Genomic DNA, 27,107 nt, shown 5'->3' on the forward strand with positions numbered 1-27,107 from the left:
AACTTTTTTTTCTTGAGCACGTCTATAAACTGAAACAAAACTCAGCGAATACTTGTCACACATTTATGAGCCATATACCTTTATAAACATTTAACTGTGTACTTTTAAATGATCGGATTCAAAACGAAAACAAATATTCTCTGTTTAAGTAATTTGTATAAAACCAACAAGATGTCCAGCTTCTCAAACGCTTGCTCATTATATTTAATTTGGCCACGCCCACTCACGCAAAAGAGATTCACATGCAAATCTCCACATGGAACGCGAATTCGCTCATTACCTCAACAACAAAACACAAAAACACTTCACTTCACTTTTCGTCGAGTTTGAAAGACGCGCCTGAGCTTACATGGATTTACCTCAGAAGTAGAAGAACGCGATTTGAAGACAAGAAAGATGTAAGGTAAGAAATTCTTACATATTAGTTTGTTATTGTTGCATAAATGTCACATTGCAGTTGAACTGTTGCTAGATATATGGGGAATATTATAATATTTAGACCCATGTTTACTGTTACTGTGATTGTGGATATCTGCTCAAACGTAGATATGTATATGGTAACCATAATGTTTTATATTTGAGCACGACCGCGTTTGAATGTATCATATTTTGGATCGCGATCGCGTTTGAATGTATCATATTTTGCAGCACAATCGCGTTTGAATGTATCATATTTTGCAGCGCGATCGCGTTTGAATGTATCATATTTTGGATCGCGATCACATTTGAAAAGCAAAACGCACCAAACGGCTTCATGTTTTTACTATTATCTCATTTCATATCATCATAACGAATGGAAACATTTGAAGTAACATGATAATCAATATATTTTTCTCTAGCTTAGTTGTTACTGAAATCTTTTGGAAGATTTATACTGCTATAGGTTATTGTTATTATTATTTTATCCAGCACTGCGCATAGCTTATGCCTACAAGGCACAACAAACCTGGTGTTCATTATATTATATATTGTTGGAAACATTTGTGTGTGTGTGTGTGTGTGTGTGTGTGTGTGTGTGTGTATTCTGTGAATTTTAAAAAGCAATTTTAACCAGAAAAATCTAATATTTATTTCCAAAATCGTGCAGGCCTTTCTCTTGATATCAGTATGTTCACTTTTTTTTTTCAGGGCCCAGATGCCACTGAGTCCTGCCGACTTCAACATTCACATGAGTCTCTGTACATGAACATGGTAAAGTGAAAATCAAACACCTTGGAAATGAAAGGTATGTACAATGTTTTTAGGAATGGCACAAAGGTCTTTGTCTTTGGATCATTGTTTTCAATAAGTGCTTTTTTGGCATTTGTGGTGTATCTTTGGATTATGTTGTGTTGTAAATAAATCCAAACAATTTAAAAGCCATTCTTTTTTAAATCTCCTCATTTACAGAATTGTGCAAGGTTGCTCAGAATGACAGGGCCTGATAGCTCCTAATAGGGCCGTTAGGGGAGGGTCTTTGTCTTTCTCAGGTGTGAAAACAATACATATTAATGACCTTCCGCATAGAGCTTTCTCACACAAAACCCGTCGTAAAAATTTTAAATCAATATATTGTCTTATCTGAATGAGCAGTCAGGGTGATTTTCACATAGTTTTAGAGCAAATATTCTAGGCTACGTCATACAATTTTCAAAAGTCTTGTGAAGAAATAATCAGTATGGGTTTCATGGCCTTATTTCAGTGAGAATTTTTTTTTTGTATTTTCACAAACCACGCATAAATGTCATTATCTCAAAACTACAAACTTTTACATACATGCTGCTGATATATTATTGTAGCAGAGTTTGTGCTGAATACAGTGTAATCAGACTTTAGCCATGAAAATGTCACAAGTAACAGAAATAACCAGAAATGTCAGAGCATGTCAGAACACCTCCAGGGCCCAGAAAACAGCTCAGATCTCAGAGGGTTAAGCAGCAAATCCAATATTAGGCTCTTAACCCTCTGGGGACCAAAAACGCGCCCGCGCGTTTTGCTCGTTTTTTTTTTTTAGCAATGAAAATAAACACTAAATGCTCTGTTAATTTTGATCTTTCATTTTCGTGTAATACATCAATCGATCCTGTTCAGTTTCTATTTTTTTTCTGTATACTCACAATAAAAATAAAGTGTTTTGCTTTTTGACAAATAAAGAAAAAATAAGATGATGCGATTTCTGCCTTCTCTCTGTCAGTAAACTCCCGTTTGAAACGCGTTCGAAAATGATCTATAACTCCGCGAAAATTCAGTCAAACAGGCAAACAGACCCACGGGCATAAAGCTTGAGATCGCAGCTTTTAATTGAAGTCATTTATATAAAAAACAAATATTCTTAGTTTCTGTAATCTGTATACAAAGAGAGCGACTCCAGTCGACCTCATTACGAGATGATTCACAGTAATTTGACCACTCCCCGGAGAGCGCGCGCTATTCAAATGCAAATTCTGAGAACCATTTCAGTCTGTGAAACGCCCCCACATCAGCTGTAAACAAAGCGCGTCGCGAGCATGGTTGCGAGTGAGACATTATAGCCTTTATGGAGAAAAGTTTCCACAGTGCTGATGAGGCGAAATATCTCCTGATATGAGCAGCAGATCGCGCTGAGGAGTGAGGTAGGCTGTTTTCTTTTCTCAAGTGTGGAATAACGTTATAACGTTAGTGTAGGCCTGTAAACCGCAAAAAGATGAATCGCATTTCTATAATATGACTCGCGTTTCTGTGAGATGAATGAAGGGTACATATTTGTAAAGAGTGTTTAGCCTAAATATGAATCGCGTGTCTGTGTGTGAAAGAATAAACTGCTTTGCCATAGCCTACTGAGATGAAATAAAATGTATTTGTATAAGCAACGTAAATTAACATTTATATGCCCTGATATTTCAATAAAACAACGTTAGTCAGGCGTTAGTCACACTATTTTTGTCAAAAATAAAGTCATAGACTAAGATGTTAGATGTTCCAATGTTGGCTATATTCAAACTAATGAATACATATGATAAAATGTAGGCCTATAATCTTTTTTTTCTTTCTTTCTTTTTTTTTTACAAAGAAAGAGTACACTTGAAATATTGTTGAAATTGTAATTATTGTTGTAATTGTAACATTTTTAATAAAATAGCTAAACATATTTACAAGATAGATGTAAGCGAAATCTTAAATGGTCAATATAAGTATTCTTCTATATAGGCATTGTCCTTGCATTGTGGCTCAGTCAGTGTCACACCTGAATGAATGGCTAATTATGCAGAGTCATTATGCAGAGTGGGTGGGACAACCCAGGTGTAAACTACTCCTTCACGCCCCCCTCGCATATTGGCTTTCCAAGCAAAACCTGTTTTACACCATTTAAATCAATGTATTTTTTTTTGTGAACGATAAAGCAAGACTATTTTCACATAATTTTGAAGCCAGTACTCAAAGGTACAACATCAATTAGACAAAAGTCTTGTGGACACATATTTAATATGTGTTTTGTGGTCTTAATTCAGCCACTTTCATTTTTATTTTTTCCAATAACCACGCATAAACATTATTCTCTTAAAAATACAAACATCTACATACACGTTGCCCGCATATTTTGGTAGCCCTGTTTGTGCTATATAGAGTGATTTTACACCTTTGCCATTAACATGTTTATAAATAACTGAAAAAAGCACAAATTTCAAGGCATGTCAGAACATCTCAAGGGCTCCAAAAACACCTTGGTCCCCAGAGGGTTAATATCAGATTTTTGGGGTTAGGGCTATGCGATTAATCGAAATTGAGTTTCTGAAAATTCAGAAATGATTATGAAAATACGATAATCGAGATAAAACAATTATTGTGCATAAAACATAAAATTGTTACGTGACTAGGGCTGTAACGATTTCTCGATTAAAATCGAGTAATCGATTTAAAAAAATCCCTGACTGCAATTTACCCGTGTCGAGTAACTGGCAAAATACCGGAAGTGGCCATTCCACGGATGAGAATCCATGAACCGCATAAATAGACAGTTTTCAAGGCTGCACAATGTATTAAAACTAGGGCTACCCCCGAATAGTCTCTGGGAAAAAAAAACTCCACGGGAAGTGGCAAAGTCACGCAGTCCGTGAGGACTTTAACCCTCTGGGGATCAAGGTGTTTTTGGGGCCCTTGAGATGTTCTGACATGCCCTGACATTTGTGCTTTTTTCAGTTATTTATAAACATTTTAATGGCAAAGGTGTAAATTCACTCTATATAGCACAAACAGGGCTACCATAATATGTGAGCATCATGTATGTATATGTTTGTATTTTTAAGAGAATAATGTTTATGCGTGGTTATTGAAAAAAAATTAAATGAAAGTTGCTGAAATAAGACCACAAAACACATACTAAATATATGTCCACAAGACTTTTGACTAATGGATGTTGTCGCTTCGAGTTCTGGCTTAAAATTTATGTGAAAATAGTCTTGCTTTATCGTTCACATAAAACAATACATTGATTTAAATTGTGTAAAACAGGTTTTGCTTGGAAAGCCAATATGCGAGGGGGGCGTGAACGAGGAGTGGTTTACACCTGAGAATACAATGTCCCACCCATTATGCATAATGTCTTGCATAATGAGCCATTCATTCAGGTGTGACACTGACTGAGCCACAAGAATGAATGCAAGGACAAAGATATATTTAGAAGAAGACTTATATTGACCATTTAAGATTTTGCTTACATCTATCTTGTAAATATGTTTTGCTATTTTATTAAAAAGGTTACAATTACAACAATAATTACAATTTCAACAATATTTCAAGTGTACTCTTTCTTTGTAAAAAAAAAAAAAAAGATTATAGGCCTACATTTTATCATATGTATTTATTAGTTTGAATATAGCCAACATTGGAACATCTAACATCTTAGTTGATGACTTTATTTTTGACAAAAATAGTATATATATATATATATATATATATATATATATATATATATATATATATACACACATTATTTTATATGGCCCGCGAGAGCATATGGGTGTCTTAAAATTAGGGATGCAACGAAATTTAGGCTGCCGAAAATAACATTTTCGTTTTTTGGCCGAAAGATTCTAAAAAGCCGCCGGACCCCTCCGTGTTCGGCAATGGTTTGACTCTGGCTCAGCGTGTTTTATGACTTTGCGTGCGAGTGCGCTTCCGAAGATGCATAACTTCTAAGCGCGTTCCGCTGTGTGTGTGCGCTGTGCTCTCCGCTCTGTGTTCACAGCGCGTTCTGCTCAATGTTCCGCAAGCAACCTCCGTGTGTGTGTGTGTGTGTGTGTTTGTGTTGCGAGCTCTGCTCACGCTCACCGGAAAGGCAAAGTCCGCTAAAAAAAACGTGCCGAAATGAAATTTCTCTGGACTTGTTTCTTTTTGCAATAGCACTACTGTGCTGTAAGATGGTGTGTAGGCCTATAGCCGTGCTGGGCAACACTGGTAAAATTACACGAATCACGAGCTCGTTCTCCCTGCTCTGCTCATGCTCTGATAAAAATAGCTTTGTAGGACTATACTTTTTGACAATTGGTCAAAAAATAAATCTGTTAAATCTGATTCTGCTGCATAGAACTGATTGAAGAATAATATATAGATATTTTATATTATTTTAATATAATAATATATTTATTTAAATATATTAAATATATTACATAATATTTAATATAATATGTACCAGTATTAACCTTTTCACCATTTGTATCACTCCGCTTATCTGTGTTTGCACCACTTGGATCATTAAGCCAGTAGGTGGCGACAAGTGACTGTCTTTATGAGTGAACAATTGAACTTTAAACTGATTAGTGCCAAAAACATTGATTAACTCAGGAAAGAAACAAGTTGCTGAAACCAATCTTTAATGCTAATATAAATTGCTCATTTGCCTCTGGACACAAAAAGATTGCACTGGTTTTTGATTGAAATGTAACATCTATGCAAAATAATCCTTGAAAGATTTCTCATTTAAGGCCATTCCTGTTTGGAATATGTGATTGTGTATTGTCAACAATAAGCAGAAACATTCTGCATTTCCATTTTGTAGTGTGGATCATTCATTGCAATATTTATCCTCATTCTCATTTTTAAGAATCTGTTATCTTGACAAATAATTTATGCTACTGCCCACTGACATGCTTTTAAAGCTATTGTTATCCAAATTTTCTGGCCTTTAAACACCTTAAAATGCACATATGTAGGTCAGAGAAATCCAATTTTTCTCGGGGGAGCATGTCCCCGAACCCCCCTAACTACCTCACATTTGAATACGCATGACTGTGTGGTAATGTGGGCTGGTGTGGCTACAGTGCCAGGGCTGAATTTGAGAGCCAGTTTGCCCCTGCATATACAATAATACATTATTCTCTGTATCAAATCATTATTACCAAAGTCCTTTTATTACCCAGCCCCTGATGTTTCGGGCTCATCCCCTGATGTTTTTAAAAGAAACACCCCTGCAAATGCATATACAATATTTGTAACTTAAGTAATAATCAAATAAAGAGACAATATATTAACATTTTAAAAGTCTTACAGTTACAACCGGCCCTTTGAGGGCAGCCATAATGCTGAAGTGGCCCTCAGTGAAAATGAGTTTGACACCCCTGTTCTACAGTAAAAACTGTACCCAAATCTAGTCAACAAAATATTGTTTTTCATATTTCGCCTGACTATAACGTTGTTTTTATGAAATATTAGGAATTTGCGTTTGAATACCGCACACTCTCCGGGGCTTGGTCACATTACATTTGAATGAGCCCTAATGAGCTCGACTGCAATCGCTCTCTTTTAATATAGATTTCACAAGCTGAGAATATTTGTTTTTTATAAAAATTACTTCATTTAAAAGATGCGATCTCAAGCTTGATGCCCGTGGGTATGTTTGCCTGTTTGACTGAATTTTCGCGGAGTTACAGATCATTTTCGAACGCGTTTCAAATTGGAGTTCACTGACAGAGAGAGTGCAGAAATCGCATCATGTTAACTTTTCTTTATTTGGCAAAAAGCAAAACACTTTATTTTTATTGTGAGTACACAGAAAAAAAATAGATACTGAACAGGATCGATTGATGTATAACACGAAAATGAAAGATCAAAATTAACAGAGCATTATGAACTTAATTTACATTGCTAAAAAAAAAAAAACGAGCAAAACGCACAGGCGTTTAGGCGTCTAAGGTGTTTTTGGGGTCCTTGAGATGTTCTGACATGCCCTGACATTTGTGCTTTTTTTCAGTTGCTTATAAACATATTAATGGCAAAGGTGTAATTACACTCTATTTAGCACAAACAGGGCTACCATAATATGTGAGCAACATGAATGTACATGTTTGCATTTTTGAGAGAATAATGTTTATGCATGGTTATTGAAAAAACTAAAAACTAAAGTTTCTGAAATAAGGCCACAAAACACATACTAAATATGTGTCAATAAGACTTTTGAGAAAGACTAGAGTTTTTTCTTCGAAATGATGTGAAAATCATCCTCCCTAATCATTCACATAACACAATACATTGATTTAAATTTTGCAAAACACTTTCTGTTTGGAAAGGCAATATGCGAAGTGGGCGTCAACACTCCAACACCATCATGCATATTTAGTGGTTCGCACCTGAGGAGACAATGGGGCCCACATACTTAATGAGCCATTCATTCAGGTGTTTGACTGAGCCACAAGAAAGAATGCAAGAGCAACAGTTGGAAGCATCTCTTTTTTTTTTTTTCACAAATTGTGCTTGCAAAATTGGCCTATAATATCCAAGGAAAACATGTCTAGTAATTGTGCAGTTAATTCTCATACTGTATTTTCAGTTTTGGAATATTTATCCTCTCACCAAATTTGTCACTAGTAAAACACAATAAAAATTATTTAAAGAAAAGGCTTATTTTTACCTTTTAATAGTTTGTTTACATCTACCTTGTAAATATATATTTTTATTAAAAAGGTTACAATTACAACAACAATTCAAGTGTAATCTTTCTTTGTAAAAACTAAAGTATACATTTTATCATACATATTTCAAAGTTAAGGATTCATTACTTGAATATAGCCTAGGCTACATTGGAATAAACACTATAACATATTATTTGATTACTTTATTTTTGACAAAACATACTATATTTAACATATGAGCAAAAATTGTCAAACAAAAGCTTATTTGATGTGACAGATATTTTACAGTAAAACTGTATAATCTATCCAAAACTAATCAACGAAATGTTGTCTTTCATATGTCTGTAACATAGGTCTTTCGTTTTTATTATAAGAAATATAAATGTTAATTTGCAGTTTAATACGTTGCTTATACAAATACATTTTATTTCAACATATTTCAGTCGATTTTTACTCAGTATAGCAATACAGTTTGCTAAAAGCGAAACATTCATTCACACACAGAAACGCGATTCAAATTTAAACCGTCTTTTTGCCAGTTGTGGTAAACAGCGCGCATCTCTGCCGTTCATTCATTCACACTCAGGAACCCGATTCACTTGAGAATGAAAAAAAAACGTACTACAGTATTCCATAGCTCAGGATCCGTTGTCCTCGAAATACCAGCACTTCTGAGGTACATTTTCCATTATTATTATTTCGATAGTATTATTCCTCACAGCGCCGCGAGACGGTGCAAACAAGTACAATGATCTGAATAAGCTTGATGTGTTTTCTCGAGCTGATATGGGGTTCACAGGTTTGCGTGGATTGCCTCAGTCATTTGCGTTTGAATAGCGCGCGCTCTCCGTGGGCGGGGTCACATTAAAAATAATTAGCTGAGATGAGAACGACTGACATCTCTCTCTTTTCATACAGATTGCATAAACTGAGAATATTTGTTTTTTATAAAAAATACTTCATTTAAAAGAAGAGAATTCAAGCTTCATGCCTGTGTGTCTGTGTGACTGTTTGACTGAGTATTCGCTGAGTTATGGTTCATTTTCGGACGCGTTTCAGAATGGACTTAACTGACAGAAGGCAGAACTCGCTTCGTGTTTATTTTTCTTTATTTGGCAAAAAGCACAACACTTTGTTTTTATTGTGAGTATACACAAAAAAATACACACTTAACAGGATCGACTGATGTATGAAACTCCTATGGAAAATCAAAGTCAACAGAGTATTTATGAGTCTCTTTTACACTGATAAAAAAAAAGCGAGCAGATCACGCCGGCGTGATTGCCGACCTCAGGGGGTTAAAGGCAGGTCCTTGTGGGCAGGAAATCCAAAACTTTACATGGCCGCTCGCTCAAACGTTAACCTAGATAAATGTGTGCTACTATTAGGCGATCCAAGTGTACGTGTGGAGTGTGGAAGGCAGCTAAAGTATAGCGTGCTTTACATGCACGACAAGCGCCAGTGCAATCACTTACACATGAAACTTTGCTCGAAGTATCACCAGGGGCTCTACACATGAACTCGAGCACTGAGAACATTGTTTGTGTACACAGAGTTTACTAAAAAGAAAGATTTTGAACAACTCACTGTAGCTGTGTCCGACCGGCATTTTGACAGTCAAAAATAGTCGATTGGGTCATTGGAACATATCAGTACGAAAGCTGGTCATTCATTAGGTAGATGTTTATGACTAACTGAAAGTACAGATTGTATGTGGTGGGGTTACCTGACTACCATTTAGTCCGAGCCAGGGCTCCTGACCGTAGGTAAACATTTCCCATAGTGTCACACCAAACATCCATGTGTCTGTGGCATGAGAAAATGTGCGCGTCTTCAGGCTCTCTGGGGCACACCTATGTGAAAAAAAAACACCATGCATAGACATTACGTCAGTAGAATAAAATGCCCGTAAATGAACAATCCACCAGGGGAAAAATGAAATGAGGATCATGCACAGTTCATTTAATCAAAACAAGGGCCACAAACAATGACCTCATTCAAATTCAATCTGAATCCTGAGCTCTGGCCTGTCACTGCATATAAACAAAATCAACCAAATCATTTTAAGCTCTCCATATCTCTTCTCTATAGATTCAAACCACATGCAAACACGAACTCTTCCTTTGTGAATATATCCAGCCCTCCAAACCTCCCTCACCAGGCGAAAGGGACTTTGCGATGCTCTTGCATGACGTAATGGTCATCGTTCTTAGGCAGTGCCCTCATCAGTCCAAAGTCTCCGATTTTGATCTGCTCACTGGAAGCCAGCAGGATGTTTCTGGCAGCCAGGTCTCTGTGGATGAAGCGTTTGGACTCTAGGTAACCCATGCCATTGGAAATCTGGATGGTGTACTGACACAAGGTGGAAATGAGGAAATGGCCCAGGGTCTTTCTCAAACGATCCAGCATGGAGCCGAGAGGCGCAAGTTCAGTCACCTTAGAGAAAGAAAGGTGATAAAGTGGGGCCATTCAGGGAAGAGAGGCATGGGGAGAAAAGGGGACAATATTAAGTTTCATTTCATAACGACTGAAAAAGTGATATGACAAGAAGCATACCGCCACCGGAGACAATGAACACTGCCAATCAGGAATAACTCCAGAAGTCAGTGTCAGCAAATAATGAGTCTGAGAGAGCATGCAAATGTCAGGCCTTATTTTAGCCCACCCCTCCCTTCTCAAGGCCTTGATACTTTAGCACCCTGTCTTTGCCACTAATTTGTTTTAGATGAGAACACGCACACTCACTCACCATCTTCATGGGGTGTGTGAGGACGACTCCGTAGAGACGGATGAGGTTCTGGTGGTCAAGAGAGTGCATGGCATTGACCTCACAGATGAAGTCGTCCAAAGCATCTGGCTGGTTGAGCACGTCTGTCTTCAGACACTTCACTGCCACATTGAGCTGAGGGGGACATGTTGAAAGAGAATTTTGAGAGCCAACACATCTGTCTTTGCTGGGTAGAGCGCAAAGCAGCTGGACTGTTGCTAGCCTGTACACATAATCCCACAAAAATGCTAATGACTGCGTCTACACTGTTACTGGTCATCACAGAGCAACATTATTCCCTGTGCACCTGCTTAAACTCTGGTGGAAAGAAATCATGTAACATCTGGCATTATTCAGACTGCCTAGGCCCATCTGCATTGCTGCATGAATTCATGATAAATAGATATTTGCATTATTAGAAGGAATTGTAGGTGGTGCACATAAATGGAGTCTTTGTACACCTGAAGTTCAAAGTAGGTGTCAGTCCAAAACAGTGTATAATCACTGAAATTGTATATCTATCTCATTTCAGTTTGTGCAATTTCTCTATAGGCTACAGGTTTTATTTAACCAAAACCAACTGTCAAACAAAAAAAGACAACTAAACTTACCTAAACTGTCTATAGACCAGTGGTTCTTAAGACCCGAAGGTCTTGTCCAACGCAATATTATATATTAAGGATGTGAGGAAGTTTTCCCATCGGTTAATTGACTTGTGATAACACCGGTTATACCGGTATCACGAGGGGTGGGAGGGATGGGTGGACATTGGAGTTTTTTCCTCTTATCCACCTCGCTTTTAAATCGCTTATGAATGCCTGTGCGGCTGTGCACATTTTACTTTCTATTAGCGGCAATTTGGGGACAGCAATTGCTTGAAAGGTGAGTTCATTATTAATGAAAAACATAACAAAATAGTATAATGACAAACTAAAAGATAGAACTTTTATTATCAAAAAGATAAAGACAGCTTTAACAAAACGAATAAGCATGGCAGCCTCAATCTTGTGGTGTGTGTGTGTGTGTGTGTGTGTGTGTGTGTGTGTGTGTGTGTGTGTGTGTGTGTGTGTGTGTGTGTGTGTGTGTGTGTGTGTGTGTGTGTGTGTGTGTGTGTGTGTCCAGATGCTGCCACCTTCATCAGGCAAAGTTTACAGATTGCCTCAATGTTTGCAGGTTCCCTATTAACATTTCGCTTTGAAACCAAGTGGGCACTGACTAACACTGACTATTGCAGCAAGCCAAGATATTTTTGCTATACTTTTGATAGTTTCTTCTGTAATTATGACTGTTCAGCTGTTCATTTTCAAACCTTTTTATTAACATAACTGGGAATATTGATAAATGAATCATGATTCATTTTGTGATTCCAGAAGTTTCAAGAACTGTATGTATTATCCTGAATGTGTGGAAACAATGTGAATGTACTGAAATGTGTCTGTGCATAAATACAATGTACGATCAGTGCATCGAGAGCGCACCATCATTTGTTTGTGCATCAATATAATGGACTCGCGCATGCTTGCTGTACGACTCCTGTACGTCAGCGCAATCGTATTTACTTTGATTGCAGTCCTCATCCATCCAAAGTTTACTAGCGAGATGCTGGTTTGCTTGATCACTTACTGGATCATTAGACTGAAAACATTCCAGGATTTTGAAGGCTTAAAATGATCTGATCACAAACAGAGAAGCAAAATCGGGTTAAATGGTTAGAATAGAAATGTCCGCCTACCAGGGTTACAGGTGCTTGTGCCAAAGTAGATTCTCAGTGTGATTTATTTATCCGTTAAGGATTTTGATTTAATCGCATGCGTTAATGTGTTAATATTAAAATATTTAAAGTAGGGCTGTACTTTAATTATTTTAAGTCATCCTGTGGTGTTGGATGAGAGTGTCTCAATGTTCCATGTATGAAAAGAGCAGTTGATATAAATCTCAGCTCTGCCCTGTCATTTCTCTGTATAGTGTAAAGGAGCAGTATTTGATCAGCACAGATGGCCACAGGAAAGATGTTCCCAATCAAGTCCCATGTGGAAAGAACCCTTTGGTGTGCAACACACACTATCACTACAGCCTCCGGCTCAGTTCACACGACATCTGACCCCTCATCAGCTCATTAGAGGCCCATCTCTCCCACAAGCCTGCTCTAGAGAACACAGCTGCAACAATGACACATAGAGATCAGCCCTGAAACAGGATGTTCACATGGAGTCTTGAAGGGAAAGGTGGGACCACAAGTGTCTGAAAGCTAATCTTGTGTTGATCTCGGTTTCTGATTGCGACAAACAACGTTCCTGCCAAAAACTGTACTAGTCATTAGTTTGTGATGTGTCACTTGTGATGGAGATTAAAAAAAAAAAAATAGATACTCAAGTATCAACCGCATAACCTGAATCCTTGAGTCGTGTTAATTTTGTTAACGAAAACTATGATGAAAACGAGCTTTTTTCCCATGACTAAAACAAGACAACGACAAGACTACACAAAGGCCATTAAACGATAACTGTGACTATATCAATATATAATATCATTGACAAAAAAAGATGAGACTAAAATGAAATTAAAAAACAAAAACATTACAAAAATCTCTCTATTTTTGTTGAGAAAAAAAAGGAGGACACAAAATATTACATGCTGCTTAACATGAGCGTTCATTTGTGGTTGCCAAATGTCAAGAGTTTAAATCCCCCAAACAGAGCTTTTGTGTTACATTTCTCCCCAGCATTTTACTTAATCTTTGCAATCTGGCAACCATGTGCATGCGCTCTTATTCTGCACTGCGGAATAAGAGCAGATGAAATTTCAAACAAATGAAATTGTCATTCAATCAGTCTATATTTCTTCACGAGCAGTTTGTGCTGTTTGCTGTGACTAAATATGCGATCAAACCTTTTCCGTGATGAACTGCAATAAATCCAAACATAGAGCTCGACAATATTGTTTGCGATTGTGGTTGCTGAATTTGCCGTTGTTTTAATAGTGAAATTCCTAATAGTAATTACAAACTACATTAATGTCTTTCTGTTTTAATTTTTAAGAGAAGTTTCTTGTTTTACCGGTTTTCATAATGTAGACAGAGAGTGTTAATTTATATGATAAATAGCCTATAATAAATCCGTACAGTAGATGAGGTAAACAACCATGCGTATGAATTGGCATTCTCCTGATTTGTGCTTCTAGGTGAAAGTGCAATAATTCTGATGAAATGTAAAAAAAAAAAAAAATCTCAAGTGACAACAATCATTGTGATTATAATTTTGAGTTTTTATTATTATTGATACTGAGTTTTTATCAGTTACCATTACCATAACCATTATGCAGCATTATTGAAAATATGACAAAGTTTTCATTGACTAAAACTAGACTAAAATGCCCAGACATTTACTCCCGGTTTCACAGAAAAGGCTTAAACCTAGTCCTAGACTAAAATGCATGTTTGTGCTGTTTTAACTGAAAGCAACTTGCACAGACATATCTTAAAATATGTCAGTGCCATTGTTTTGTCTCAAGATGCACATCAGAATTTAAAAAAAAAATTCCTAAGGCATGTTTATAGAATCCACTTAAATGTCCTAATTGAACTAAGGTCTAATCCTGGCTTAATCTAAGCCCTGTCTTTGAAGCCAGGCCTTTGCCAACTAAAAGTTGACTAAATAAAAACAGGACAAGGTTGCCTAAATAAAATAAAAACTAAGTACATTTGACACAGGACTAAGACTAAGTCTAAACTTAAAAATAGCTGACAAAATTAACACTAATCTTGAGTACACCCCAGTGCATGACTGAGCTGGTGCCTGAATTCTGCATCTGGTGTTTTCAACAAAGCCCCCTCTGTTTTTTTCAAACACTTTCATGTTTTCTCCCCTCTTCCACTCACCACTTTTCCATTTGGTGTGAACCACTCTCCACGTTTGACCACGCCAAAGGAGCCGTCACCCAGTTTCTCAAAGAGGGCAAGGTCTTTTTCGCTGATGAGACAGGTGAGGGTCTGCTGCTGGCCGTCCAGCGGTGGAGATGTGGGGGAGGGTTTTCGGAAAGTACTGGCTGGCTGGGGATTAAAGTCTCCTTCTGGTCTCTTCCCACTGAAAACCTGAGGGATAACAACAACAAAGTCAAGATCTAGAGGTGACAAATAAAAGCCCTTATCAACACACATAACAAACCATCGTTTAATTGTGCACAGCTGGAACTGCATCAAATGTGTACCAAAAACTTGAGGACTCCCTGGCTAGTCTCTATTCCATTACGGTAATGATAACCACTAATATGGAACATCCCAAAACCAAAATGAAGGACAGCAGTAGAAATCACAGCAAGAGAGAGAGACGGCGATTCTAGACAGAGCTACTCTTTCCAACTGCTTATCAGCTCGAGGCACTTTGTATGAGGAGCCTGTGGGTCGGCCGAGGAGAGCTGAGCTATCAAGAACCAGGGTGTGGGCTGAGGTAAGCCAGGGGCTGTAACTTAAGGGACAAGGAGGATTGGCAGCAACGGAAGGTGAAGGAGTGAGAGATCACCCTAACCTTAACCCACTGTTACTCGCTGCGCAGCTCGCAGGCCTCCTGCGGCTCGACAAGCTTTAATTTGTGGCTTGCATGGCGGTAAATAATACGGTGATATGATAATGCAGTCAATACATATATTTCATAAAAACATTAAAAACAAGTAGGGCTATAACATAACCCATTAAAATACTCTAAGTCTCTGCTATATTACAAATAATTTATATTAAAAAAAATACCCAAAACAGCAGCATTACAAGATGGAAATATAGACTATAAAAGATATTTAAACTTGCTCTGCCTTTACGTCCATGACACTTGCTACGTTTACATGCAACCAAATAATCCATTAGTAATCGGATTGACGGCTCAATTGGACTGAAAAGCCTTCATGTAAACACCTTAATCGATCCGATTGAGCTCGATCCGAATGACATTTCGATTGGATTGAAAGGGGTGAATTTCCTTTTCTAATCCGATCAAGAGAACATGCAAATACTTAATTGGATTGAAAACCGAAACTTTAAGGACTGCGCATGTGCAATGACGTAGCGTAATGTCGTGTGACGTGCGGAACGACCTGTTCTTCCTGTTGAATAAAGTGTCATATTAAATGAGTGTCCCGTCATTCTAAAATTCTCCTTTCACTCAGCGTCTGTGAAGTGGAGCAGGACAACGTCTCACCAGTCCTTGTTTCAGATTCTCATCCACAGACGACGTTTTGGGCGTGGGGAGGGGCATTTTTACTGAGTGATAAATATAAGCAGCACGGCACAACAGTTCATCTGCTCATTGTCTCCAAATTATGACCAGGATAAATGGATATGACCAATGGATAAATATTAAGTCTGCTGTTTAAAACAAATAAAGAACCAATGTAGGAAGAATAGTTATTAAGCGCAAACAGCGGGAAACTTTGTATATTTGTGCAGTGTGTGCATGTAAAAAACTGTAGTCCGATTTGAAGCTTGTGACATATAAACATGCACATCAACTCGATCACTTGTTTAGCGTTCATTGTAAACACTACATTAAGATTCATCAATCAGAATGAATTCAGTCAGATTGAAACAAATGTTGTGCATGTAAACATAGCCGTGACTCACTGCGGAGTTGCCAGTTTTGGCGGCCTTTCCAGCTCTTAATGCCGAATGTGCTCTTGGATGGTGAGATACATGATGGGCTAATGTAGAAAAAAAAAAAAAAACTTAAGGTCATTCAAAATATATTCTGGGATGAATATATTCTGGGATGAGCTTTAAGGAAATCCTGCTTTTTTGTCATTAAGGGAAATCATCTAGTCTCAGTAACAAAGACTGGTAAATTATAAAAAATTAGCCTGACGGCATCATACTCAGATTCTAGGCAGAATATGAGTCTGATACTGCTCCATTGGGCTGTGATTATGGGGCGTGTTTCAACCGAACCAGGAAAGACTTGGACTTATTTGTAAGTGTGAACTCGTGAAATCTCAATTCTCCAGCGGCAGTCATCTTTGTTGTAAACGAATTCAACCCAAACGCTCTTTGGAGATGTGGATGATTACGTTACTGTTGATCACCTGTCCATCATCGTATAAAGCCCGCCCTGACAATTTGATTGGTCCGAACAGCTCTGGTTCGAGCATAAGCAGATTGATAAGCAGACATGGTATTTATGACTGGATGTAACTTTTAATACTTTGTGGTAAAAGTGGTTCTCCTATTGGCTCTGTCCTATTAGTGTGGCTCTCATGAAAAAAATTGTGAAGACCACTGCCTTAACCCATTAAAAACAGACACACATATCAGACAGACAGAGATGATGCTGGAAAAAAAAGAGAAAACAGAAATAGAGAAGGATAGAACGCAATGTCTCTAGCCTTGAGAGTGAGAGCCTGGATTTGACGGACAGGCTGAAAATAGACAAATTGAACTGGGACCAGAGTGAATATAGAGGATCCAGACAGAGCCTTGAACCCCAGACTACCGCGTGATAACCGTACACATAGCAAAGATACATTACACACTGACAAATGCCTCAATGAGTAACAAATCCAAACACATCTTTCTATCATGGTTTGGGACTTTACAATGACTTCTATTGTTTTAATACTGAACCAATGATATCTTCTGTCCCCTAAACCCAAAACCTACCCCTCACAAAATCTTTCTGTAATTTTTACATTTTCATTAAGCGAATATTACTAAGTTTATTAAGCCATTGCAAAGAGGGAATTGTTGGCTGCTCTCCACAATATAGATGATTCAGGTTTTACTGTCAATGTAGTAATGCCACCAAAACTCAGTGACAAACACATAAATAATAAAAAACAATATAGAAGTGGTCGGGAACCTGTCGCTCTTCGACAAAAATCATCTCAGAGCAGCTCCGTTCACAGTAAATGCTGCTCCACACAAACTGTTATCATTTACATGTGTGAAGCACGTCTCAAACTCCATCTCTGCAAATGCTGTGAGATTGGTTTGCTTACAAATCAGATGTAAGGTAAAACATTTATAAACCTACACCAACACAGTAGAATATATCAATATGTTTCTAAATATGCACACTGTTCACTGCGATTTCAAAATAGAAGCTTAAACCCTTGCTCTGAGTTTGCACATTTTGATGTCCAGTGTCCACGTATTCTTGTTTAAGAAATTACAGTGGCTGAAGCATTTCTATTGTGAAGAAGTGGACAAATATTAAAGATTAAGAACATATTTGGTTAACACTTTACAATAAGGTCTCATTTGTTAACATTAGTTTCAGTGTTTTCAGTGTTTGCTAATCCCGACCAGTTTGAGTATGCACTGCTGTGCACAACACCAATCAATGGCAAACCACATATGTTTCTACGCTATGCTCATACAGTTTGGAAATTACAAAACCGTACTTACAGACCTAGTTCTCAAAATGTTCTGTTCAGCAGCTTACATAGCGGCTCAAATCTGAAAACTTCACATGACACACAGCTCATATCTCCGTCTCTGTAAGTTACTGAAACAAAACACACCATGGAAAAAACGTGACACGCCTATGTGCAGCGCAGAGTTGTTCTTTGGCACAGTATGGCGAGAGAGACAACTAGTTGTCCAGTACTGTTCACGCAGCAGGGGTTTGAGGAGAATGCAGTTGTGACTAGGGCTGTCACTTTTGTGAAAAAATCCTGTTTGATTTTTGAGACATAAGTGTTCATTGAATCGATTGTAAAATTGATTTTCCATGTCTAAAGACGTTTCCATTTTCAACGCCAAATATAGGCAAATCCACGGCTAATAGGCATTAGGACGAACGTAAAGAGGGCGCTTGAGACGCACAAGTCAGCAATATTTCTGATGATTTATTGGCATGAAGTTTCGTGGAGTGCAACATTCACAAAAAACAATAAGCAGAGTGGACTGCCATAACATCAATGAAAAACATTACTGCAGGCTTCAACATGGCTATGTTTACGATTAGAAATGTCAAACAAATTTCGCCTACGTAGGCGATTGTAGACCGTAGCCAAATCTGTATGCATGAGACTGTCTGAATACCGGCAGAATTCACATTTTTATTGTAAAAAGAGACACATTATGCGCTCCGAGAGAAGGCCGTTAAACCCTTTTTCGTTTTCTAAACTTGTGTTGGTTGGTCCGATCGATTGTGCAATCGATTTTCGAACGTAAAGTGACAGCCTTAGTTGTGACTCCCAAAACTTTACAGGTGAGTTACAGGTGTGATATAATGTGGTTGTCACTCCCGTAAATAAGTAAACTGTGTGTGAAACCATATTAAGGAGTCAAATACAGGACTCACAACCATATTCTAATGCTGTGTGAACAGTCATGGCAACCTCTGGTGCTCAGATATAAGGAACTCCCCAGCTAGTTTGTGGAGATAGTGAAAAGAAAGAATGCAGATGAGAATTGAAAATTTCAAAGGGACTGGACTGACACACACACACACACACACACACACATCTGGTTTACTATCTTTGTGGGGACTCTCCATAGCTGTAATGGTTTTTATACTGTACAAACTATACATTAAATCCCCTTACACTAACCTTACCTCTAAATCACAGAACACATTTTTACAGTTTCAAAAAAAAAAATCATTCTGTATGATTTATAAGCTTGTTTGAAGTCCCCACCGGGATAGAAAAACAAGCACACACACACACAGTTTTATGCTGCTCAGGTGGAAACTTGAAAAGCCCTGCACAATTAATTCCCTAATAAACCATGTTATCTATTGTTTGTTGCATTTTTATAGCTGTTTATGAAGCTAAATTAAGTTATTGTCATCAAAATATTATTGAAAAAAAAAAAAAAGAGCTTAAATGAAAGCAACATTTGAAACAGGAGAACACTTACTGAGGATATGTGTCAACTAAAAGCATGCCCACACACACTAACAGTAGAGTGAGGAGGCAGATTACTCAGTCTGCTCTTGGTGCCAGGAACGGAAACAAACAGGTGTAATTTTAGAAAGCTCTCATCCAGGCCACTTCCTGTCGACCCAGGCCAATGCTGCAACTAAAGCCTCCACACAAGGGAGGAACTCGGTGCGTGTTGTTGTTTCATTATTTGACATGTATGAAAGAGCTGAATGAAGGTTAAGTAGGTACAGTAGGTAGTCAACCAGAATGCCTATTATCGCCGTGATAGAAAATAAACCAGTCCCATTTCAAAGTCATTAGCGAAATGGCCGCCAGGTGTCGCAAAGGGACATTTTACAAAACAGTTGCAATTGCCGCATTTTGAAACGTAAGTGGGGCTAATGTCAATTAACAGTAAAGATGAAATACTACAACTATGGTAATTTCCAAATAAGCCTACAACAAACATGAAAAAAAAGAAAAAAAAAGAGCTATTGACATTTGCTGTACAATAATGAAACAACCTAATATTTGGTGTAGTTGAAACTGCATGCTATAAAGTAATAATTTTATTATTAAATAAATTAATAAAATTTGGTTAATGTTGTTTAAACAAATGATACATACATATAGACTATTATTTGAACGAACAGTGAACATACACACACACACATATACATACATATACATATACATATATACATACATATATATATATATATTTGTAGGTTGTCTGTTTAAAAAAAAACAGCACAACGTATTGTAAAACTTTTTTTTTTTTCATTATTTCAACAATAATGAGACTTGATTAAATATATATATATAAAAATAAACAAACAAAACAATAGAACAAACTTTTAGAACAAAAAAAAAAGTATATAGCCTATGCCTATTAGGCTACAAAAGAATTGGTTAAAATTTAACGAAAGCAAAAATTAAATATATAATAGTAAATTTTAAACAGAATAGAACAAACTTTTAGAGCAGAAAATATAATCAAAAGTTAAAAATAGAGACGACAACAATATAGCCTATATTTCATACTGTAGACGTCGGTGGGCAACAGAAGCCTATTCCTCGGGAGAGCAGCGCGATAAACAAACAAAACAAAAAAATACAACAAAAGACCATTATAGGCATATCTCGCAGTCAGTGAAAATAAATTAGGTGCAATGACGCTGATTATTTTTACTATTCTATTGAGGAATGAGACGAATGAAGAGTGCTTCTCTCTCGTGTGAGCGAACACACAGACTGCTGGACATCCGAACTTCTGGGCTTTCTAGTAAATTCATGGTCGAGTGATAGAACTTAGGTTTCAATGATTTAGATGACACAGGTTCAAATCCCGATCAATCGTGGACTACTGTATTCCTGATTTCCTTCTGGCCTAAATCCCTGCTTCTGCTGAACATTATTTATACTCTGCCATTTTTTGGTCATACAGATAAGAGTACATAATTCAAACTGTAAACTTTTATTCATGTACACTCACAATAGGCTAACGACAAAACGTCTCGGTCTCAGGGAACTGCGCGTCACAAAAATAAACCGAAAGCCACTTGCCTAGCTTTAAAGCTTTAAATGTCAAAATATTTAAAGAATGTTATCGGATTACGTAATCCATATGAAACCGAGAGGCAAATATGGATCTGCTCAAATATGTTTATCATGTGTATGAGCGCGTCCCAATGAGGAAAGGACAAGGCAAGAGTGAAAATCTGGCTCTAATTAAATGCAAATCACCCTGAATTAAAATGTAAAAACAGATAAAATATTTTTTTGTCGAAATGTTGCGATATTGTTATTGTTGTAATTTAAATTCATAAATATTCTATAAATGTTATTTAGTTTAACAGCAGCACGAAATACCCACTGTGGGTCGAGATTTATTTGAATAAATAAAAATAACCGCCCTCTGCTTAATTCACAAATCGCACCCTGGTTTTAAGGATCCAAAGATCCAGCCCGACTGAAAGATCCCTGTGGAATTTAATATTGAGTTGAACATTTTTTTCATGACAACAAATGAACATGAGTTTGAAGTTTGTATTTCGTTTTGCTTGGAAAAAGCTGGCCTAAACTGAAGTAGCGTTTTAATTCTTGAATTAATGAAATATTTAATTAATAAACTTTTTTATGACAGAACTATGTAGTCTAAATGATTTAATTCCTTTATCAACAACACTTTAATAATGCTAATGTCTGCGACTTCTCTCTCAGAGCCTGTGGGGGGTTTGGAGGGGCAGTTCAGTGGCTTTATCGTGGGGGTGCAGGTGTTAATGTCCCGTCTTTCATATGGAGAGTGTTGGATAGACAGCCTAATGATACAGAACAGGCAAAGGCAAAATTCCTTTCAGGATAAATCTCTCAATGTGTCCAAATAGGCCCCATCTTAATTAAATTATAAATATTGTAGCTAATGCATTTAAAGGTTTTTCATAAAATAAAAAAAATCTATTGAAGTGTTCAATCCAGTTGTTCCAACTGGTTTTGTAGAGTTTTAGAATGTTTGAGCAGTGTGTGTATGATTGTCAACAATCTGGCCTTATCTAAACATGAACTGTTGACGAAACGATACAGAGCGCTTTAATTCGCGATCAACCTCGTTTTATTGTAGCCTAAGGTGAATTCAACAAGGCATTATTTTTCTTTGAAGCAAACAAGGTTAAATAATTTGTTACAGTTGTTTTTTTGTAATTGCTGTGGATGACATGCAGTGACATATACAGTATTATTAGCTGTATGATGCGTTTCCACCCTGAAACATTTAATTTTAATAGAGACCCGGCTTGTGCAGTGAGGGAGACAAAAGAAACTTGCTAAAATGAGATTCAGCGCGTCTGCGAGAGAGAGGCAAAGAAAAATGCCCGATCTTAATTTATATTGCTTTGTAGGCTACTATTTTCATTTTGTACTGTTTTAATTGTACACAGCAAAGCTGCAATTTCTTTGGAAATATAAATTAAAAAAGTCACAAGAATAAGATTCTGTATTTCTCATTTTGCATCGCATATGGAAACGCTAAACTCGACTTGTTTTAATTAAATAAACTGTCCCGACTCTTTATTTAAACCTTGAAATGTGCGATGGGGTTTTAAACTGAATTAATTTTAGTCTTCTTTTACATTTTCATTGGTTTTTATATTGAAAGCAATACAATTTAGTTATTTTGTAATTTTTTGTAGAAGTCAACAAAGTCTTTCTTCTGATTTGTTCAATGTATGGATCTGTTTTGAAAATTCTTTCGTTGCTATGGCTGGGTATCACTGTCAGTCATCTCAATTTTGTGAATGATTCACAAAACAATAATTTATCAGATTAAAGAAGAGCTTCATCATCTTCATTTTCTGGTGCGATCGGCTGATAATCTGCCTTCAACAGCACCTTCGGGTTTTGTCGTCTGTACAGCACAACAGAGGCTCAACTGGAATGTAGGAAATTTACGTTGTAATGTGCCATTATTAATTAAACAAAACACCTGACTTTAATAATCTGTTACCTATTTAAGCATCAAGAACGGTAAAAACACAAACGCTGTCGGCCAACATCGGTTAACAGCATGTACAATGTTATTATTCTCAACGCCTATTAATAAAAATTACAGACAATCAATAACAAAGCTCCGAAAAGTGTTTCGAATCAATAAATGAACATTTCAGAAGTTTTTATTTTTGACAAATAGCCTATTAAACTACAAACAAAATTATGAAGATGGTAGAACTCAAAATGCTTGAAGCACCGCGAGGCTCATGTTAAACCGTTGACCACACAGCTATCGCCTGAACTCTGTTTTATGTGCATGAACTTAACGTCTTATGCTTACACAAAACCTCATTGATGTGACATTTTTCTATTTCAACATTTTATGTTGAAATGTTTTCATTATTTATTAAAGAAAATTATGCTAATCATAACAACATACTGTACGCCTATCTAATTCTTAAACACATGCATTAAACACAAATGCTGCCGACTAATATCGGTTAGCAAGTCCCGACAATGTTTTAGGCTAATTTTACGATCATTTACTTTACTTTATTTCACTGTTATGTTTCAGTTCATAAAATCTAGGCCTACTAACAAATTAAAATAACACGAAGTATAAGACGCATAACCTTGACATGCAGTAAAAGTATTATTCTGGTTGAGTACCAACTGTACATCAACCTGTGTGCATGCAGATGTTTTGCAGATGTGCAAAAATTTTACCTTTAGGGGTACTACAGCTTTTCACTGGGGCAGTACCATCAAAGGGACAACTCTTGTATTTTATCGACCCTTAAAATGTTCACAGTAGTAACTTAAGGGGGCATATTACTACTCTATTAATATGCACTATTTAGGGTCAAATAAGGTACAAAGTTGTCCCTTTAAGGGCACTGCCCCAGTGATATGTTGTTGAACCCCTAAAGGTATATGACTTTCACTTTATTTTTTCTGACAAAGTAAAGATCTAGAAAATATCTGTGTGTGCGCTTCAGTTAGCACAAGTGTGCAGTTTCTGGTGCCAAAGGTCAAGATGTCCTCTCATCCCACAGACAGAGGAATTTGCCCAGCAAACGATTTAGACAAGCAATCATTCGTCCGACCCTGCATGTATATCACTCCCACATACACACTTCCTTCAAAAAGACCGTAAATGAGCGCACACAGTCTATCATCCTTAAATGTATTTGGGAATAGGAGATTAATGATGTGGCAAGTCAAACAGAGAAGAAAGAGACAGATTCATTCTGCGGTCTCTCTAATTCTAGTCCTGGCTCTTTGTACACGGTTACAAATGGGATAACACTGAACCACAAATACACACTTAATACATAATACAAACAAGATAAAAATAAACATTGTAGTTGTATTAAACGAAGCAGAGCAGGGCAGACCAACATAAATAAACAGAAATGAATAAATGTGTGTTATAACTACAAATGCATTAACTGCTGTTACTATTTACTCTGGTTAAAACTGACTCTGGCTCCAGTGAGGTCTTCGGTCAGCACTAACCAGACATCTAGCCCTATGAAAACAAGTCTCACACAGGGGTGGCGCTATAACCGGCCACACGAAAACAGCTCAGAGCAAATAATACATTTATTCTGGTCAGTTTATGGTTTGTTATAAAAATATTTTGGGCATAACAAGCCACTGCTTTTACACAGTCTGATTTAGTTCCTAGCTTATTTTTTCACAGCAAACCAGCATTAAAGGGTCTGCCAACCCTAAAACAGACCAAAAACCGACGCACCAAATTTGGCACACCAAATCCTCCTCCTCCGTCCTGTCAGTCATCTCTCCTTACTCTTGTCACGTGATGAGTGAAATCTGACTCTTGCTGCACTGTGCAGCTCATGCTGTATGGAGCAGAGCAAACAATTTCATTTTATTATTGTAGTTGTCCAACTGAACCAAACTTTTTTTATTTTTCTATAAAAAAAGCAAAACGACAGCGGGGCGGTGCCGTGTAACACCAATAACACATACTACCACAGCAAGCCTACTGCCAAGTAGATTCAAAATGGTTAAAGCAAAAAGTGAAATAACAGAAATATTTTAAATCAAGTACAAGGACATGCAGGGGTTTTCATGAACATTTAATTGATGAAACAAAGAAGTGATTCCCAGAATCAAACTTTCCAAGCCCACCAGCATTTCTCTCAAACTCATGACAGAAGGTGTGGGTGTAAAACTAGACCACTGACATGGTTTTCAGGAAACATATTGACCAAATACAAAGGTCTGTTAGTATCAGTTCAGTGTTAATGATATAGGGTTCACTTTATACAATTAAATATTGTTAAATTATCAATGTATCATCCATAATTTATTTTGGCAGAATGCAGTAAACTATGCTTTATAAATTTTAGTCTGACCTACAGAATCAAGCACTAACTTAATTTCCTCTGAATTCTGAATCTATCGTCAAACACGCGCACACGCTTAAAATGCACACACAAACCCCAGAGAAAGGCCCACATTGTGCCGATTTATTGCTTGTGTCTAAGGCCAATTTGAGGCTCTTCCTGCAGCATTTGATGGACCATTAACCTGGTTAGTGCTTTAGTGAGTGAGCGGCAGGCCTGAGTGGACATTTCCTGTTTCAGCACTCAGTGACCAACTACATTAGATAAAAAAAAAAACAAAAAAAAAACACACACACACAACACAGAAATTGTTAAGACAGAGAGGGCTCAATTTCTGAACTGCTCGGCTCCATGAACAGCGAGTTATCTTTTAAGAAGCATCATGACTGACCTCAGCTTGACAAAAGCAATCGCATAAGTTATGTTGTGCAAAAGATGAAAGGCTGCTGAAATAGTCTAGGTCAAGTGCTTTAAATGTTTATTCCTTTCAGGTTCAGTAAGACAAGTGAGAGACTGTAAAGCGCTTGAGGGACAATGTGAGCTGAATGACCAATGACTGAAGTGAAGTTCTTGTCCGGATGTGTGCTTGTGTGTGGGACCTGACCTTGGACTGGAAGTCTCATTAATCTGTCAGTACGTGTGAGGAAGGCTGATGACATACCTTGCTCATCCAAGACTTGCGCTTGCACATGGTTTTTCTCCTCTTCACCACCTCCCACAGCCGTCTTTGCCCTATCAAAGAAAGCAAATGAGAGAATGTTATTTTATGAATATTGCGGTTTCAGAACAAAAAGTTCAGCTTTATCAACAGTGACATTGTGACATGCTGACAATTACCACAGATAAAAAAATGACTGTATTCTTCAATCAAGCAAACATTGTGGTTACAGTAAAAGACTTACAATGTGTATGAAGCAAACCAATGAACTTGAATAAAAATTCAAATGGACAATGTTTAGTAATAGTGCAATAAATTGCTTACTACATGTGCAAAGTTGTGAAGCTGATAAACCTTGTAATTGTCACATGATATGTGCAAGGACACTAGAAAGGGTTTTCGGTTTATCCACCCTAAGGAATTACTTCTGTAATGAATTAACATAAATGTATCCACATAGAACAGAGTTGTCTCAAGGGTAATTTAGATAAATTACAGCTCAAATAACATTTTTGTACAAGTTTAAACCCTCCAGAATGCTTTGTCCAATGGAACAACATTACAATAAGTGATTTTGCTTGATTTTACAAACTTAAGAATGAGTCAAATCACCCTCTGTAATCAATCCTGTCAATGCAGCTTAATCCAAAAAATAATTTAAACACTTGACTTCTAATTTCAAATCTATTTCTGCAAACAGTTCCTGTTTAGATAAAAAAGTTGAATCAGGGAAAGAAAAACCGAAAGAAACTGAAAAAGAGTGAGAAAAAGATGAAGAGAGGGTAAAATAGGACACGTGCCAAAAAGAGATAAAAGTGAGAGTAGTAGAAGAGGCGTGTAATGAGCTTGAGATGGGCAATAATCGGGCCGGCTTAAGGGAAATTTCAAAATTCACTTCAGGTATCACAAAGGCTTAATGTGCGTGACTGATCTGGCAGACTTTTAAAACTACTGCTCTGGGTTTACCACTGTAAAAAAACAAAAAAACAAAAAAACAGGCGCTTTGTCATTCTTAGATCAGGCTTCACAAAGCTCTACCTTTAGTGAAAAAAAATTAAATAAATTAAAGTGAATCATTAAAGCCAATAATAATTATAATACAATAGAAT

General features: G+C 37.0%; 1 protein-coding gene across 5 annotated transcripts in view; it reads right to left on the reverse strand.

The window, feature by feature from the left end:
- The window catches only part of tnk2b (tyrosine kinase, non-receptor, 2b), a gene marked incomplete at its 3' end in the record, with an annotated part of 65,559 nt that overhangs the window by 17,167 nt on the left and 21,285 nt on the right, over positions 1 to 27,107 (reverse strand). For all 5 annotated transcript variants that reach the window (XM_084120237.1, XM_084120236.1, XM_084120238.1 and 2 more), the window contains exons 3-7: positions 26,002 to 26,072; positions 14,507 to 14,719; positions 10,612 to 10,764; positions 10,021 to 10,298; positions 9,589 to 9,715 (exon numbers count right to left, since the gene is read on the reverse strand). In XM_084120237.1, coding sequence (XP_083976363.1) covers positions 9,589 to 9,715; positions 10,021 to 10,298; positions 10,612 to 10,764; positions 14,507 to 14,719; positions 26,002 to 26,072 — 842 coding nt within the window. The remainder of the gene's footprint in view (positions 1 to 9,588; positions 9,716 to 10,020; positions 10,299 to 10,611; positions 10,765 to 14,506; positions 14,720 to 26,001; positions 26,073 to 27,107) is intronic.

The sequence above is a fragment of the Abramis brama genome (genome assembly GCF_963993115.1).
Source record: "Abramis brama genome assembly, chromosome: 7".
NCBI classification, from domain to species: domain Eukaryota; kingdom Metazoa; phylum Chordata; class Actinopteri; order Cypriniformes; family Leuciscidae; genus Abramis; species Abramis brama.